The sequence below is a fragment of the Poecilia formosa genome, unplaced genomic scaffold, assembly GCF_000485575.1.
Source record: "Poecilia formosa unplaced genomic scaffold, Poecilia_formosa-5.1.2 Scaffold2, whole genome shotgun sequence".
NCBI classification, from domain to species: domain Eukaryota; kingdom Metazoa; phylum Chordata; class Actinopteri; order Cyprinodontiformes; family Poeciliidae; genus Poecilia; species Poecilia formosa.
In genome coordinates this window covers 813,557-832,990 of record NW_006799941.1, presented here as the reverse complement: position 1 = coordinate 832,990, position 19,434 = coordinate 813,557, and the positions used below count along the sequence as shown (strand labels likewise).

Below are 19,434 nucleotides of genomic sequence, written 5' to 3'. Positions count from 1 at the left end.
GTGCAATAATGGTTGGCTAATATATTCCAAGCGTTGCAAACTTGCATTTCTCACAGCAGAAGATGCTCACATTGGACACAAATGGCATTGGCCAAAATACAACAAGGTCACAGAGTTTAGGAAAGATAGACGCCATCAACCAATTTTCTGATATAGTGCAGTCCCACCAATAAATATGAATGCTACTTCATAGTGTGAGGCAAGTCTAAAAAAGTCTGAAAGTTTAGCCATAGAATAAAGAAAAATATCTGACACCTACTCCTCAGAAAGTAGTCTATATTTTTGCCTGAGCTGGAGACGCAATCTAAAAGAAATGAACATATGAACCCCTCGGAGCATTTTCTGATGGAAACCTGAGTAGTTTGGACAACATGCAGCTCTTTCAACAAGGACTCAGCCTAAACCAACACGTTGCAGAGCAGCAGTAGCCAAATCTGTCGTCTCATCAGCTATTTAAAGAAATCTGTGAGATTGGGTTATTAAATTCAGTTTGCACCGTTTAAGCAAACTGAACATAAAGCTCACAGTCACAGTATTGGCCTGACCACTTTAAAATCACGTACCTACAGATATGTTTTGTTTTGTTTTTTGTTTTTTTGGACAGAGCAGAGCATGGTTTTAATGTAATTTAGAAAGAATATGTTCAGGGAAATTAATAACACACATTTTCTGAGGCCAAAGCAACTCAGCTGATTCTGTCATTGTAATTAGTCCCGATCAAGTACGATTCCAGCAAAATAAATTCAAAAACCTTCTATTCAATAGGATTAAACATGTTGAGAATGATTACTTTGAGCTCCTTCCACCCTCTGCTGACCTAATCTTACAGAATCTCAGTGCGCTTGGCGCGGTAATATCAATTCATAAGACCTGCTGTCAAGAAAACACGGACAGCAGTGGCATGTGGTGTCTCACCTGATTTACTCTCCAATCTCACCTGAATGGAAAATATCACACAGACACTATGGTTCTTCTCCTAACTCATCCAAATGTCTCTGAAAGGCGGATAAAAATGTTGCCGAAAACAGGAATTTGAAGAATAACACAAACACCTGGTAGTGGTACTTTGAGCCTGAAATAAGGAATATGCATGATGTAGTTATTGCTTTGTTTTATGGTCCGGTTGCAAACAAACACACGAACTTGAGTTTGTGTACATATTGTTTGAAATATATGTCTCCTCTCTGGCTGGAGAGTTTACTCCCAGAGCTCCCAGAGCGGAAGTACTAATGACAGGAAAAACAAACACACACACACACACACACACACACACAGAGAGAAACACACACATCCATTAAATACGCACCACTACACAGATTCAGTTTTTAACACTTTTAGCTGTTTTAATGCTGTGCAACTCAGAAGTTCACAACAAACAGCAAGTGATTCAATTATGAAGAATGCATACCAAAAACCAGCATTATGTCAACACTAAGAGCAAAGGCAGGAAGTGGAGAATTACAGGAAGCAACCCGTCTACTCCTCCAAATCACAGATTAAATGTGAGTCTCCTTCTGCGTCTCATCTCATTATAGCCTCAGTACAGTCAGCCCCAGGTCGGTGTCTCAACCTCTCTGTTTTGTTTACATTTGACTAAAACACCCTGAAGATGCCATCTGCTGCAGCACGTGGGCTTTTAAAACTTTTTATTTGGAGACGTGTTGTACTTTTAATGACATTTTAACCGTGCAGAAATGAATGTTTAAATATTTATTAGCTTCTTTCTTGCTTTTTTCTTTTTCTTTTACTTCTTGATCTCTTTACAAAAACTGGAATTGTGTCTTTTTGATTTCCATCCTTCATAAGTATCTTTTCTCTGCTTATAAGTCACTCTTTGAACACAAACTTTCCAAAAAGTTTGATTTTCTTTTAAATGGGTGAGTGTTATATAATTTCCAAACACACAATGACACAGCATAATCAAGTTACCTTAAGTTGTTTTAAAAATGCTGTTTATATCAAACATAGCCTTAAAGAAACTTGACCTTGCAATTGAAGGCCTTGAAATTGAGCTTCTGTCTCTTTAAGAAGCTCCAGCTCTTTCTGACACTCCACATTCAGCGCTTCATCACAACACTGCTCCTCCATTATGCTGTTTACAACCATTCTTAGGAGCGCTGAACTGAGAGGAAGTTTGTATGATAAACTCAGCAGAAACGCAGATCAACCAGGTGTTTGTTAATTGCTGCTGCTGCTGCTAGTCTGGAGGAGCTGAGAGCAGAGGGCGAAGGGCAGGGATGATCTGTGAGGCAGAAGCTTAGCTTGGAAACTGCAGCTCTGAGGAGAAACTTTGGATAAGCACCCCTGAATGGTTGCCATGGAGATTCAAGGATTTTGCAAACATCCACAAAAGAATCAAAGCAACACTCCAGGTATGAGGGAATAACATTATAACATGAAAAAAAGCACTTTAAAGATGTTTTTTTTGGCACCAGTGGCCTTTTGGAGCTATTGACATTTTGAAGAGAGAGAGAGAAACAGAGGGCAGCTGAGTCAAGGACTGTAGTACCTATATATGGGGCACATGCTCCACCTTCTACACCACCAACACACAATGGCTTTTTTTTTACTTAAAAAAAAAAATGTCTGAACACATTCCCACAGTAATCCCTTTAACTACTATTTTGTTTTCCTTTCTTTACATAACCCTAACTGAAATCATGAACAAATGAAACGTCGTTTCTGTTGTGAAGCATTTCTGTTAAACTGGTCGGCCCGCCATGCACAGACTGCGGGAGCAGCACAGCGTGTGGAGACACGACGCCTGATCGAGCATTTGGGGACCAGAGGGAATGAGAGGGAAGATTATCAGGCTCCCGAACCAGCCAGCTGCCACTGGAGCTGTGTGGGCAACACTACATCCTGCCTGTCTCCCTTCTGCTTTTTATCTCCATGCCTCTTTCATGGTCACCCTCATTAAACAGCAGCGGTAGCAGACGTTTTTGTGCCCAGGCACTGCCAGCAGGAAGGAGAACTGACAAAAGCTTCTGTGTGTCAAACGTGCAAAAAACAGAGCCAAGACATCTACTCTCGATGTGTGTCGAGTGTGAAAATGAAGAGTCACGTGCACGACGTCGAAGAGTAGCTTTGTTTAAATATGCAGGATATACTGCTTGTACAATATTCACTTCCAGTTTAAGGTTTCATGAGAAGTTTGAAACCACTAATAAAGAGGTTAACTCGAAGTTGTTTGAGGCAGATGAAACTGCAGTTCATGAAAAATGGCAACAAAGCTTAGAAGTAAGAATAGTGAGCAAAGCTTTAAGACTGAGAAAAATATTACACAAAGTGAAAAATAATAAGATCCCTGTACAGGATTTGGATAGATGCCCTGCCCAAATTCACATGAAAACCCTTAAAAGCTATTATGAAACAGTGCTAAAAAGAAAGTTCACCCTAGGGCTGTTTTGCACAGCTCTTAAGGTTCCGAGCACAGCATTTCATCAGGTTATAGTCTGGACTTTGACTAGGCCATTGCAACACTTTGATTTGTTTAGTTTTTTTGACATTTGGTTGTAGATTTACTGCTGAGTGTGACCATTGTTCTATTTCATGTGCAACTTTCATTCCCTCCCTCCTCCCTGTGCTCGACAGTACGAGGTGTTTGGTTTTTATCTTAGCACCTCATCTATTCAGGCTCGACTTCACAAAACCTAAATTATGCTTCTCTCTAAATTGTTTTTAGAGAAAAGCTTTCTCCCAGCAGCATTTTCACTTCCATAAGGTTATAAGTCTGCAAAAGATTTTCTCAGTAATCTGTTTACATCGACTGTAAAACAAGTAAAACTCAGTGACCGATGAACACAAAATGATTCAAAACACACAATGTGTGTTTATTTATGTTCATTTAGCTGCAACGGCTACCACAACACGTTTCTCAACACAAAACTATTTCTATTCATTTGGCCAGTGCTGTATGTTGGACCAAAGTTAAACTATGATAAAATATGACCTTCCTATGTCTTTTTAAAAAATTTGTAAAAAATAATGTAGCAACTTTAAAGGGCGTGTTAGTCTGTCCTGTCATGAAAGAGTGCCTTTTAAAGCTCTCTGATGAGCTAAATGCTTTGAAATCATCTTCCTTTGGTTTTCCATGTGGCGATAATCCCTAAAAAGCTGCGCCTACATCTAAATGTTTCCCTACTTGGAAGTGGACATAGATTATTAATGACCCTTCTGTGCTTTTTCCAGGCCAAACTGAAGACTCAGAGGAAAGTTGGAGCTGATAGGCTAAAAGCCCTAAAGTGACTTTGTGTGAATTGCACCCAGCAGAGCAGCCCGACAACACTCTTTAAATGTTCCCTAAACCATTTCCAAAAATCAATCCGACACCACAACTCCAGTAACAAACAACAACAGGGTCTCTACCACAAACAGCATTTCACATTCCTAGGCTGATGTGCGTGTTTCTACAAGTAAATGCCGTCTGTCCTGTTATTATAATTATTACGTAAATAACGGAGCCTCGCGGTGGCTTTTAAATCTGTTGAGACAGTTTGCAAACAGAAAGGATAATAGTGCCACTGCAGGCTGGTTTTGTTGTGATTAAAAGAGATCAAACCACTTTCAGGTTAAAATGACATTAAATTAGATGTCATATATGAAAGATAGCAGCATGTTATCATTTAGGCATCACAGACTGGCTGCCAAGGCATCGTGGGACAGTCTCTACTGGAGGAAAACAATTATTATCTCCAAACAGAGGGGGATTTTTTAATTAAAAGACTGGCAGAGTTTCATCTCAGTGTGACAACTCCATTATTCTCACAATGATAAAGCGGACTTGTGGCAGAACAAATTTCCAGAAGCGTTTTCAGCGTGCAAGCTGAGCTAATTGTTTTCCTGACATTTTGATACCTCTGAGATGAACAAGGTGCTCAGTTCAGGAACAAAACATGACGGGGCATTTTAACACAAGAGGCACTGACAGACCTGCTGTTGACTGGAACTGGGTGATTTTCAGATCGATAACCAGGTAACAAAAACGTGATTTTTTTTTTTTATTTTCCAATCAGTGAATGAATCATACAAGAACATTTCCATAAGAACTAACACTCTTAAATCTTTGGCTGTCATTGCAGAAAGAAGAAAATCCTAAAGTTAATTATTTTGAGCAACAGTGAGAGGTTTAAAAATGAAGATATTTAAATGTTATAGCATGTACTGCAGACATGCTACAACACCTTTATATTCTGTAAATAATGAGCAGACAAAATTCTCAGATTCTCTTCAGATCCTGCAGTGTAGTAAAGGGAACTGCTTCATCAATATATTTCTCTAATTATAATTTAATTGTAATTTCTAATTAGTTAAATCAGCTCTTCTTTAATATCCATGAGCATTACATTGGTGAAGACTGGCCTGAATTTTGCACATTTCCGTATTTTTATTCTGTTTGTAAAAATAAAAAAAATAGAAGTTCCAGTGATTTGTCTGATGACTAAACCAGATGATATTTTAAAACTCACACAGTTTAAAACTCTCATATAATATAAATGATTAAAGACCCACTTACAGTAGAAGAATAAAAAATTATAAATGATGTAAGCTATAGTTCTTCATTAAAAAAAATGCATTATAATGTCTATTAATTTCTGTAATTTACAACATCAGTTACCTTCATCGGGATCGTTCCTGGCTGAAGCCTCCAGAAGAGCCACGCTAGCAGCGAAGGACACCCGTCTCTTGGACTCTGACTGCTGAAGGCTGTTCAAATTACGACTCTTCTTGTCAGCCTTCCTCTTCTTGTTCTGCATCTCCTTCTCGTACACGGCCCACCTCTTCAGCTGCTGGGTACGGCGCTTCTGAGCCGCCCGCAGCCTCTCCAGACTGGGCACCTTGTCCAGCTGCTGCAGCTCCTGGATCAGCTCCAGGTGGTTGGCCATGCCGCCGGGTGGGATGGATAGCAGCGGCAGCAGCGGATGATGAGGATAGTGATGGTAGAGGGGGGGGAGTTGCTGGGAAGGTAGGATTCTAGCGAGGTCTACACCTTCGGCTATGGCCTCCTCCCTTTATCCTCATCATCCTCCTTTCATCACCAGTAAACGACCTGAGAGAGCAGACAGAGAGAGAAAAAATGTTGTTAGATGTCACCCAGAGAATGTTCATAAATAACTGAGATACGCCATCTTGTAAGAGTATTCAAGCTGCTTGAACTTTTTCAAAGTTTGTCATGTCACAACCACAAACTTCGTTGGATTTTACAGGAGTTTCAAGTGATAGGCCAACTCAAAATAATACAGAATTACAAACCAAAACAAAAGCAACAGATGGTTTTATTTTTTTTCCCCCAGTAATAGTCTGGAAAGTGTGGCATGCATTAGCTTTTCAGCCCCTTTGAGTTTAACCTCTTTCACTTAAATTTCAGCAGGAGGTCCTCCACGGTATGCCCCCAGTAGCTTTGCATTTCTAGACCCTCAAGTTCAGACGGAGTGGGTCTGTGTGCATACATTTTCAGGAAATGCAACATATTTTAACTGGGCCATGAATACATATCTATCTAAATCATTGTATCTCTGGCTCTATGCCTTTTTTTGATTTTCTTGCTGAAATTTGGACCTGCTCTATTTCACCACAGGCAGGGCGTGTTCAAGGATTTGTCCAGTCAGTTTTCTGTTAGTCATGTGTTATATGATGAGGAAAATCACATCTTTATTTTCTTTCAATGAGGTAATTTCCTTTGAACTTAGATATGTGGAGCCCAAGACTCACGGCTGTGAAATTTTAACAGATTGTCCCAACGTCTTGGCATGAAAGCGACTGGTCGCACTGGTTGTGATAAGGGGTGTTGGACTGATGCTATATACAAATGTACACCACACTTTTCAGATTGTTAATTGTAAATAAATGTTAAATTGTTTTCTCACTTATTGAAAGTCTACCTGCAAAACTATAGATGAAAAAGAAAGAAATATGGTTTCAGGGGGGAAAAAATATCCCTTTCACAACAAAAAAGAAAAATTCTTCATCTTTATTACTAAACTGATCACTGATGGCTACTACAAATTTTTGTTCACTTTGCGAGCTTTTACGGATCTGTCAGCTATTCTTCATCATGGTTAACCGCTTCCCTAGAGCTGAAAGCACAACACAGAGAAAAAATTATAACCGGGGGGGTTAGAGTGCTACGCCGAGGAGCAGAAGAGCCACAGAGGAGATTGTTTATTTTTCTAATTCAGAATAATAGTTTTCCATCCTCTTTGACAGTAAGTCCACTAAAGTGTTTCTGGCAAGTGAGAGTTTCAAGGGAGGCTGGAGAGAGCTCAATCAAACTACATGGAGGAAAGTAAACATCTGAAATATGAAGCCATAAGACTAAACAAAACGCCCCTTACCGATCACAAATGCCGAAATCACTATTGTAGAAAAGCTGATGAACATTTCCTCAAGTCTGCAGCCACTCAGTAATGAAAACCACCCAGTTCTCCAGTATTCAGAGACAAAATGTTTCACAAAGCCACCAATAACTGCCTCCAGTCTGCCGTCAGACTCATGTTTCCTCTAGACCTCATACCTAACTGCTAAAAACATGGACAGGAAACACGCTGAACAATCACTTCCTACAGCATAATTTTCAGTTGTGGGGGTAACGGCGCACAAAGTCTATGTCAGGTTTCTTTTCTAAACTGAATCTACGGTAAAAACACTCAAAACTTCCACAAATTAAACTAAAACTTAAAGTTGTTTTCAGGGTCAAGATGTGAGAATGTCCTTGATTTTTTCTAACATAGCTTAATGTTCAAATAACTCAGAGAGACACAAAAGCTTTTATGCAACAAATGTATTTGACATTGCAAATGATTCATAAGGACCTGGGTCACAACTTGAAGGCCAAACACATGAGGATTAGCAGCAGGGTCTCAAATTATTTCTGCTTCAATTTGAAACGTAAGCTTTGAGCAGAAATACCATCGAGTACACAAACTGCAAATGCAGATAAACAACCATCTGGACAATTTTTATTTCTACAAGAAATAAAAAAAAATAATTACATCTGGTTTAAGTAGTTACAGTATTTTTTTCCTGGTTAATTGAACTACTTTGTTGTTTGTTATGCATGAGATGCAAAAGCTGATAAAAAAAATAAACTTACTGTTTAAATAGCTTGGATTCTGACTGGACTTGTGCAACTAACAGTCATTTCAACTTACTGGTTATGTTTAAATCACTTGTAGAGAATATTTTAATCAAATTAAAGGAACTTCAATTTGAACGTGTTTGGCAATGAAAAAAAAAAAAATTACATATTAGCCAGTATTTTGAGGGCATTGATATTACGCTGTTGTTTTGCCATAGTAAAACAGTATTAGTTTAATAAAACTGAGATCTTGTGTTCTTTTTTTTTCAAAGATCTTTGTTTTCTGCAGCTGGAAAACAAGCCAACATTCTTGTAAGTTAGGAAAGTGTAGGAGCCTTCTTTCAGTCAGCTGCTTAGCAATGTGCAGGAACAGATGTGAGAATGGATTTTTTTGTGAAAGAGCCTGTGACTTTAGCACTTTATCTTGCATAAACAATATGAAAATGTATGTGTAAATGAAAAAAAACCACTTGAAATCTCTATAAACTTTTAAAAAAAGAAATTGGGAAATTAATTAAAGGAGATGAAAGAATAAAAACTGCCAAAAGTCAAGCAACGACATCCTAAAATGCTTTTATTTACTTCTCTGCATTGTTCTTCCCTTTAACATCATCTTCTCGCTCTAGTATTATTAAATCCTATGAAGACCCTGCACTGATTTTGAGAGCATTGCACACTCTTTCAAGACATTACCTGAATTCATAAATAGTTATTTTCCTTTTTGTGCCCTCATCCATTCTGCAGCATAAAAACAGACTCTTGAGCCTATCTTAATGCTCCATTAGCGCTAAAGAGGAAAAGCACCATGCTGAGTGAAATAGACTGTTTGGAAGATGATGTTTGGTGCCGAGAAAAGGTCACATACATGCTCTGCACCTGAATTCACCTGGAGCATATTCCATGCTTAATGAGAAGCACACAGCAGAGAAAATGTTTCTCTTATATTGTTCAAGAACAAAGAACAAATTGCTTTGAGGTGAAGTTCTAAATCTTTGATGTAAATTAGAAAATGTAGGGCTCAAAAAGACAGATATTCTTCAATGGTCTATGCTGGGAGCATTTTAAAACCCCACTGACTTTAAATGAGCTTGCCTAACAGTAAAAAGAAAAGTCTCTGAGTGAGTGCCAATGCATTATTGTGATTTATGAATAATGCAGAAAATGCAGACAAATAAATTTCTGTGACTCAAACCTGCTGACGTCGATAAAAATACGTCACATAAGATGATTTATTTTATTTTATTTGAAGAGGTTAAAATTTTCACCGCTGCAGACAAAGTGAGTTAACTTCAGGCAGGATGAGTGACGAACAAGGAGGCGGTCAGTGTTTGCTATAACTGTCTTTGATGGTCAAAACCATCAATGCTGGGAATTCAAAAACCAGGAGCGACTGCTGATCGAATCAGAGGGAATCAGAGCAGAGGTAATGATGTTACTCACACACAAACACACAAGTGAAAGTGAAGCCAGAGCCACAAAAAAAAAGAATGAAAGACACAAACAGACCCACACAGACGAATAGCTTGGGCAATAATCCGATGCTGATATTCAAAATCAGTTGTCATCGTTGGAATCAAAATGTTTTTTTTGTTTTTTTTCCCCATCATTGGTAGCTAACAAACAAGTATCAACTTCCTACAGGAATGAAAATTGACATGCGGTCATCATTTATTCAAAGAAGTTGACTTTAATGAAGGAAATGCTTAAATAAAAAATCATGTGCTAAAATTTCAAGAGATCAAAGTGTTCAGACCAAATTCAAGAAGATGCTCTTAGTTAGCATTTCTGTGCTGAACTTTATGCTAAGTAGAGGAAACACTGAAGAAACGATCTGCCTGCTCCTTTGTCTGGTTTATGTGGTTGGCAACATGATAAAGGTGTTTAGCAGGAAAGACAAAGGTTCCTTGAATGTTACATTTTGCTGTTTCTGTTTTTGTGATATTGCTTCACTTTGCCAAAGAATTATTCACTTTTTTTCTTTTCTTTTTATTTCATATCATAATATACGTATTTTCGGGACTATAAGCCGCACCTGGCTATAAGCCGCAGATATCTCTGCCGCGCCAGGTTTTCCACAACGATGCAGCAGCAGCAGAGGGGGGCGGACACCCAAAATTTGAGTCATAACAGGTGAATTGAATATCACATTTATTACGGTTGAAAAAGAAAAAGCTGCCAAGTTTAGATTTAGCTGAACTGATTATGAGGGCGTATGAGTTTGAAGATAAAAATCTCCTTACTGTCTGCTACTAGCATGTGCTAAATGAAAATGGGTGTTTTCTTCTTCTCCTTCTTCTTCTTCTGCTTCTTTAGATTTCAACGGCAGCTTGCATCCATTATTTCCATTATTGTTGCACTACTGCCATCTATTGGATCCTAATATCTATACCTCAAATTCTCATAAAGATACCAGAATTATTTAAAAAACAAAAAAATCTTCTTTTTCCCCTCAATGCTATTTAACTGATCAACAATATTTTCAAATTTCAATTCCCTATTAAAACCTAATTCCGTTTTAATGGGCAATTTCTTCTTTTATTTCTTGACTTCCAATGATTTACTTCCTGCTAAAGAGCCCCCTGGTGGTTGAAGAAAAATCCACATATAAGCCGCACTGGAGTATAAGCCGCATGGTTCAAAGCGTAGGAAAAAAGTAGCGGCTTATAGTCCGGAAAATACAGTATATATCCAATATTTCACCGCACTGGATTGTTGTGAGGACTAAATAACAAATATCATTTGCTGATATCACAACAAATGTTTGGTTCCTTTTTAATTTCTACATAAACAGAACAAAATAGCAGAACTACTCAGTAGATCAAGGATGATCAATATGTCAAACACCTACCGTCACCTAATCATGGTTTTAATACAACTTCAGTCAATAAAAAAAAATAAGAATTCAAGCCAACGAACGTTGTAGAACAGATTTAAAATTAAAGTAAAGTAAAATTCAAATTAATCATTATTGAACTATCAATATGCACAACACTACAATTCCAAAACGATGATTAAATGTAATAAAGTCTGATGGTAAGCAAAAAAAAATAGGAAAGCAGTGAACCAACACCTTCTACCTAAAAAATATCTAATATACTTTTGCAATATTAAACCGGACCCAATTTTGTGTTCCAGGTTTATTTGCTACCGTTGCTTCCAAGCTTTAAAAACCTGATGAACTATCTGAAGACTACCCACACATTTGAAACCTAAGAGTGTAGGACGACTAACAAAGTTTTCCAAGAACAACAGATTTCTTTTTTTTTTTCAACATTAACCTCCTTCCATCTGGCAAACTAAACATTGTGTAACCACACAGCGGCAGACAAAGAGCTGAAGTAAACAGCAGTGTGATCGCATGCTGCGCCATGGGGAGTAAAAAGAAATTTCCATTTGATGACTCGACTGATGGGCCCACATGCTGATATGCTGCTTTGTTTCCGTTAGATTAAAACCAGGTGAGGAGTTAAATTTAGACAGCGCAGCTTTGTTTCCCCTGCAGGTAAAACAAGAATTCAGGAAATAATTTGTAAATTCAGAAGCAGTTTATCTCGCCACTGGCTCTTTAAAAGTGCTTCAAAAAAGACGCGAGACAATGAAAAACCTGACATGATGTCATGGCAAGAGGCAAAGACGAGCTTTTTGATGTTATGTAAAACAGGGGAGCTGTAGGTAACTGTAAGCCCTGCAGCGACAGCACAGCCGTTACCCGCGGCAAAGGCAGCAAATCACAGATTGACCTCAATCAGCTCCCTGGCTGCAGCCATGAACGTTCCCATGCACTCACTTTGCGTTTCATATTATTACGTAAAAGCCCAAACCTAAATGCAATGCTGATTATCCTCCAAAAAAAAGCAGGCCAGACCATGGGCACAAAGCTGCTGCTATCAGTAAACAGTTCCTGCTCAAAGAAACCTCAGAAAAACAGTTGCTGGGCATTTTTAATGGCTGTTTTGTTTAATCTGGCTTCATAAATTGGCAGCTGCAGGACACAAAGCTTTGCTGTGATCACAAGGTCAACCAGAATGCAAACATCGCTACGGACAATAATGAATGTTAACATAGTAAAAGTGAAAAGCTCCTCTACATCTTTTCCCATTTTCTTTCCCATTTATTGTGTCATTGACATTTATTGGCACCCATAAAAGTAGCGTCTATTTAAGTGGCATAATATCCCAAAAGTAAAAGTAAGAAAACTCCTACCTATAATTTAAGCTCAATGAAGAAAATAAATTACACAATAGGATATACTTTTTTAACAAAGTACCATAAAATCACTGAAATTTTTTAATATGCATCTTAGTAGATCAGAGAACACTCACAGAGTGTGTTTTTCACTTCCTGGGTTCCTGGTGTATAAATATGACACAAAGGCCTATTTTTGTTAGACACTGCTCAAAATGGGAAAGCCAGGAGAACATGCCATTCATGTCAGGGTACAAGTTAGCTTATGGGAGAGTGTAGGCAGGAAGACAAAGTCTTATCCAAAGCTCACCTTTGGAGAAATACAGTGTCTTGGCGTCACAAGTTCTCCATAGCAACCATTAGACTCCATCAACGTGCCAACCTGTTGTTTAGCAGCCTATTCTGTCCTTCCATCTCCATAAGCATGTCAAGTTTTCTACATTAACTGGAACAGCATACAGTAGGTACTTCAGGACAGGTGTAAGGCTGAGTGTTTGAGTGAATACTCTGCAACACAATCAAAGAAATGGCTCATTACCAGCATGGTAGCATGATAACACACTGAGTAGGTAATCAAGCGTTACTGCAGCTGTGCTGAAGCGTCTTAAACAAGCACTGCATGCTCTTGAAGACTGGAGTCCAGCATAAAGCAAAATATGAACATATGGAAATGTGGAGAAAATCCCTGGATATTTAAAAATCAAAATCTGGTGTGTTCTGTCACCATCAAGTCTTTCAAGAGGATAGTGAAGAACAACACAAATGTGATTCATCATAGATAAAATCAGCCATCTTTCATGGCCGTCTCCGTCTCCTCATCTATATCCTCACATGAGAGGTGATCTGAGAAGAAGAGAGCATGTGAGAGGAAGCAGGATGCTGGACAATTAAGAGACTGTGGAAAGAGGAATGATCAAACATGCCTTCCTCCATATGCCTTAACCTTATAAAATAAAATAATAAGACTGAGCACTGTCTTATTTGCAAATGTATTAACAGCACCAACAATTGTGGCACCGGTTATTCTATAAATAGAAAGTTTTTTTTTTCTTTTGTTTTTTTTTCTTTCCCACTGAATTAATTTACTCAAATTAAAGTTTTTTTGGGGGTGTTTTTGGTTTTTTTTCCAGAAGTTTTCAGGGAGAAATCATGCTCTTGCAGTAAAAGATGAATTTCTTTGAAGACCTTTCACCAGGGGACCACTAATTGTGGAGGTTGCTGTATATTTTTGTCTCAGCTATAATTGACCTGCCGTTTAAGTCTGCCTGTTTCTCCAAGATTAAAACTGTAAAAGAAAGTCTATTGTGAAACAGAGACAGGCCCCTAAACACACAGTGAATGCAACATTTCCAAGCCGGTGTTTTCTTCCACTTATAGAGCTTTTTATTGTAGCTAAATTTGCTGATTGATGAAACTGAAGAAAACACAGCAGATTACAGAGGCTCATGAAGCATTATGATCCATTTTTATCTCACTGACAATTATACAGAATGAGTTTTCACTTAAATGACGGCCAGCCATTGCTTGTCCGTTAGACTAAGACTATGATATTGAAACTTAAAACAGTAAGTGCATGAGGGCGTCTTTACTTTTACATATTTTATATTTTCACACATCAGCTAAAGTCAAATTGATCCAGACTTTCCATCTACATAAATATGATTTCACACGGACGGTAATAAACTATAGAAACATAGATAATGGCCTTGAGTGTGTCAAAACACTGATGAGCATTAAAGCACCACAGGATTTCCTGTAAACCTCTTACGAACACTAACTGCCCGGCTAAAATTCGGTCCACTCTGTGCTGTTTTAGTGATCCTATTAGTCTTGAGAACAGAAAAATAAACCCGATGAGGTCATTAAATCTATTCAAAGTATCCAGGATTGAAAAGAGCTTGTTCTAAATCTTGTTTTAATAAAACCTTTTGATTTATAATCTGCAGAAGCTGCTTTTAAAAGTGCTCGGTATGTTTATAGTTAATACTGATCAAGTTTCATTAGTATTGGCTGGGGATGCACAAAAAAAGAAAACATATCACGGTGCAATTTTAGTTTGGGAGCAGGAATCAAGGATAGTAAGTCCATAGCACACAAATGAAATACTCCTTAGAGATTTGGTGACCCCAGCAAGTTACTATTTACTGCGTTTCTCTAACAGCAAGCATGAAAAACTGCAACGCTGTCTGTGTGTTGGAAAGATAAATGTGTCTTCATCCAGTGTTAATCGTTACAGTTACAGTTGTTTTTAGCTCTTTAATTATTGCTTTCACCGTACATGTGTGCAATTTAAAGCAAGTAGCAATTTTCTTGTAGTCATCCTGTGAAGATCAGCAAATTCCACATTTACTACAATTTCCTAAAGAGAAACGGCCCTGAGAGCAATGTCATGCGTATAACAGAGGAGACAGAAGGTAATTAATAGCTAAAAGATCCAAGGATCTCTAATAAGTAAAATATAAATTAGAAAACTTCAGCTTTCTTTCATTTATGGAAATTGGTACATGCCAGTAAGTGTGGCAACTAGTTATTTCTTATAAAACAATTAGCATTTAATTGATCAACTGTTGGATTTTTCTACATTTTTGAAGTGTTCAATGAATCTCCTACTTTGGGGTACCAATACAAGTAGGCAGTGCTGAAATAATGACTGAAAATGGATGCTTTTCAGTTTCTCATCTTTTATTTTGGTTTCAGGTGTGCATCTTTATGATAAAACCTTTGGGGTCAAACTTTGTTTCTCAGGATGAACCTGAAGCCACAACAACTATGACTGACTCTACCATGGACTGTGAGCTAAAAGAAAATTATAGTAAAACATAAAAATTAACAAAAACAAAATATTATTGTTGTATGAGAATATTTGGGCATGTTAGGCATAATCGTTGAAATACATTTTTTCCAAGTTGGCATTTTCTTTAGAAAAATGCCTGAGTAATCTTGTCAGTTCATGAAGAGACAATGGTAATAACATGTTGAAAAGCACCACAATTGTAGGGGTTTGGATTAAAATGTCTAACCGGGAAAACACAAATAAGCAAGACATTTCAAATCGGATGCATCTTGAATGCATCAGATGCATCTTGAATGCAGCATCATGTACTTTTAGTGTTTCTGAAGTGTTTCTGAAGGCAGCTGCATTCAGAAACACTTTTCAAGATGTTCTGTGTGAGCTGTGGTCAAAAAGTATATTAATTTTCACATAAACATCCTCCTTAACATCTGAAAAAAGAAACGCTTTCTAAAGACATTTCTCTGAAAGGGGAAATTGCTTCCTGACTCCAAAAACACCATCAGCGTTAGAGAACAATGGAGAGAGCAACAGAGTAAAAGGTAAAAGGTCATCTTACCGCATATTTATCAAATTATAAGAACATATCTTTTCAAAATAACTTTCAAATTACTTCAAATGGAACCCATATCTTTACAGACTCTCCATTCAGTCACTTCTATCCCATTAAGAATGTATGACATCATTTTATAATGTTTTCTTACTGAACTTTCTTCTGACTGTGATAAAGAGCCATGGAGTGGAAAAGCTGACCTTTTGGTTAATGCAAACTGCAGAAACATGCTGCTGCCAAACTAAAACGACTCCCCTCATGGAGGCTGTGACCCCGTCAATCAGCAGCTGCTCATGAAGAAAGCTGAGAACAGAAGGCAGCATGTGTCTGTGTTATGTTCTCAGGATGTTCTGCTCTACATCTTGTGGTTGTACAAGCAGATGAGCTAATGTTACTCTGTCTGTAGTAGGTTAGGGGAAAAAAAGACAGTCAAATGGATAAATATGGCATTTCTCAAGCAATAACATGGAGGATTAGCTTGACAGATTACAACTGAAACTGAGATTAGGATGACTACTACAGTGTCACGTTGGTTTCTGACTTCAATGAAAGGTTTTAAAAAGATATAGCAGTATTTTCCATCATACAGTTCTTACCGTTTAAAGTTTTCGAATGCCAGATAAATGCTATATTTCTCTAGCATTGCCTCTCCCCCTGCTTGTTATTGTGCACTGCTGATCAGCTGGCTGAAAGAAGGATAGTACACTTTTCACTAAGTTAAAAGAGACACAAACTGAGTTGTTTAGAAATATTTCCATAAAATCACCATCGTGACCTGGAAACTGAGGGAGCATCATAATTAAGTGTTGTTTCATAACTTACCATAAAGCAGCCAACTGCAGGCTTGCTACTAGATATGTAACAGTATTGACAATTGGTGATCAAGGTTTTATGAAAATGTGTAAATAAAATAATAAATAATAAATATGCAAAACATAGGTAAGTTGGTTCACTAACAGACAAGCAAACTGTAAATGTAATTATCAAAATCACTGTTATGATCAGTAGTAGTAATAGCCATAGCAGTAATCATTTTATGTTGTATTTACAACCAAATTTGATACTTGCTCTTTATTAAGTGAGGTCACGGATAAATTAGTCTGCAGGCTGAACCCAGAGAGAACCAAGCATTCATCCAGCATGTTTTTATGAGTGAAAATAGAATGAAGATATTGTAAGCAATTTTACAGTCTTAATAATGCGTTTTCTGAGGTTCATAGGGCAGAATATTCATGCCCAAAGCTGTTATTGCAAAGGCATCTATAAAGCAAAGTGGAAAAAACTGACTAATCAAAAAAGCTCTGCAATGTTTTTATTTCTTGCATGGTGGACTGGAAATTCACATCTCGGTCAAAGTGATGCATGACTATAAAAAAAAAATAAAAATACCACACATCACTCAAATTCTTACTCGTTTACTTTATTTGTTTTTAGTTCAAATATAGTTGTTTTTTCTTTTTGTCTGAATTAACCAAGTCTAAAATATCAGAGGTATTTTTGCCCTCTCAGGTCTACAGAGACCAGTCCACATGTTCAGATTTAAAACCAAACATGGTGAAATTATTTCCATGAGGCTGCCAAGCGCTGATATCAGCTTTGCCCCAAACCATTGTCGTTTTTAAATACCTTACTTTTTTTTTGAGAATTTACTGTTTTATCTTATTTTTTAAAATACTATTTAAACTTTGGATAGCCTGTGTTCTACACATGAACTCTGATATCTTTGTTTATTTGACTCTCTGAGCAGCTTGAATAAACTCTGATTAAACAGAAAGAGTAAACTGCAAAAAAACAAAGATATGTTTTTTAATAATCCAATATCAATAATTTCCATGATGAGAAAATTTGAAAATATCTTAAAGGATTCCATTTTGAATTTTAAAAAAAAGCACAGAAATGGCTGTCAAGTTCTGTAAAGTTTACACAACAAAATATAAAAAACAACAAAATAATGTTTTTTTTTTTTTTTAAAAACACACACACACACACAAACACCAGCTGCTCTCTGCATCAATATTAATGTTAGTAACAATGTGTGACATTTAGCGGTGAAGAGGCGTGTGCTGTGTCAGGACGCTCCGTGTGCAGAAACAGAAGCCTCCACTGTTGCAGACAACGGCTTTGTGTGTCCAACAGAGCATGTTTCTGTCTGTTTTATCTACATGCCTGTCTATTCATGATAGTTGTACAAACTCTTGTATGTCATTACAAAATGTAACTGCAGTGTGTCTGTTTGCAGACTCAGCAAAATTACAGGAAGCAGAGACAAACTGACGTCTTCTCATGATGCGTGTGCCCCCTGAATCTCTGGGCCCCTTGTTCCAGGTCAGCACTAATGGCTACAGGTCGTATTAGTTCATTTATTCACTGCACTAATGCCACAAGCTGATTGTAAATCCCACCAAGACCACTCACTGAGAGAGTTACAGCTGTCACACAAATGATGCACACAATCCTTCACTCTACAGATATGCAACTTCCTGCTGGCTCTCTTAAAACAAACGCATGGACTTTTGTCTGGACTGTATTATGGAAGACAATTTTCCTCTCAGTCACACTAAAAAATAAGAAATGCAAAATTGGATTGGTGTAAGGACTCAATGTGAAATTGAGGCGTTATATCAACTCTTTACAGCAGCTCTGGGGGAAAAAACAATGAGGTTATTTCATGAAGCCATTAGCATGGAAAGAGCACTATCCAATTTCATTTTAAGAATGAGCAGGATAGACTCTCAGAAAAAAAATCACATAGCTTGGCTGAACCTAGTTGGACCACAAATACTTTCAGAAAGCTATGTCTGCTTTCATTCATGAGCCCTAAAACACAGCAACATGCACCAAACATAACAAAATATGCAGAAATCGAGACTGTGCAGTCATTTCTGCGGCAGATAACAGTATTTTGCTGATAAATCCAGCACCATACAATCACAGACATGCAGCATTTTCCTAACGGCTCGTGGAAATTGAGAATTTGCAATCAACACAAAAGGGCTAACCTTTTACAGGGAAGTAATCCGTATTAATCGAAAGAATAATGCAGTCTGCAGACTGGGCCTTTGCAGAATTTAAGTATCCATCCTCTTTGTTTATCATCTCACACCTAAAATGCTGAGAGAGGAAAGCTGTAGGATCTCACAATAAAAGAGGGTGCAGTGTTGTTTATTTAAAATTTTCTCTAAAGCTTTAAGATAGTTAAAGCTTTTTTATATAACTGTGCAGTCATTTCATAACATCATGACATTTCCACACAAACTAATTTGTCCAAAGTACACAGAATATGCTTTATCAGTAGCAGTAAATTGTTATTAGTTCTGACTGAGTAATTCAGTCAACTGCCTGATGATTTCTTTTTTTTTTTTTATAAGTTGAACTATGCAGACATAAGACATAATTTGGTCTGCTTGTATTTAGACTTATTCAATTATTCTTACCCATAAACATTTTAAAATGTCACAGAAAAACAAAGGTCCATGCTCCCCTTGAAATCATCATGATGCCATCAATACCATAAATGAGTGTGGAGATGGAGATCATTTTGGTTTTATATTCCCAACGTTTTTTCTATGTACAGATCCTCCCAACTGTGCTGTTGATCTCTGCAACTCCTCTGCTTCTCTAATTAATGCTAACTTTGCTTGGCCTGTATATGTAGGTGGAAAGAAGCGTTCATTGGTTTGCAGTTGTGCCACACTGTTATATGGAGATCAAATTTCACACAGGTAGACTCTGTTTTCTACTAGGTGATTTCTGAAGGCAATTAGTGGCATTGGATTACAAGGGGCTGAATGCATAGCACTTTTTTCACATTTTCAATGCATCACATTA

At 37.5% G+C, this 19,434-nt stretch overlaps 1 protein-coding gene across 2 annotated transcripts in view; it reads right to left on the bottom strand.

Annotated features, from left to right (window-relative positions):
• The window catches only part of ppp1r16b (protein phosphatase 1, regulatory subunit 16B), an 85,465-nt gene that overhangs the window by 47,314 nt on the left and 18,717 nt on the right, over positions 1–19,434 (bottom strand). For both annotated transcript variants that reach the window (XM_016669969.1, XM_016669972.1), the window contains exon 2: positions 5,618–6,049. In XM_016669969.1, the coding sequence (XP_016525455.1) occupies positions 5,618–5,885 (268 nt within the window). In that variant the 5' untranslated portion in view covers positions 5,886–6,049. The remainder of the gene's footprint in view (positions 1–5,617; positions 6,050–19,434) is intronic.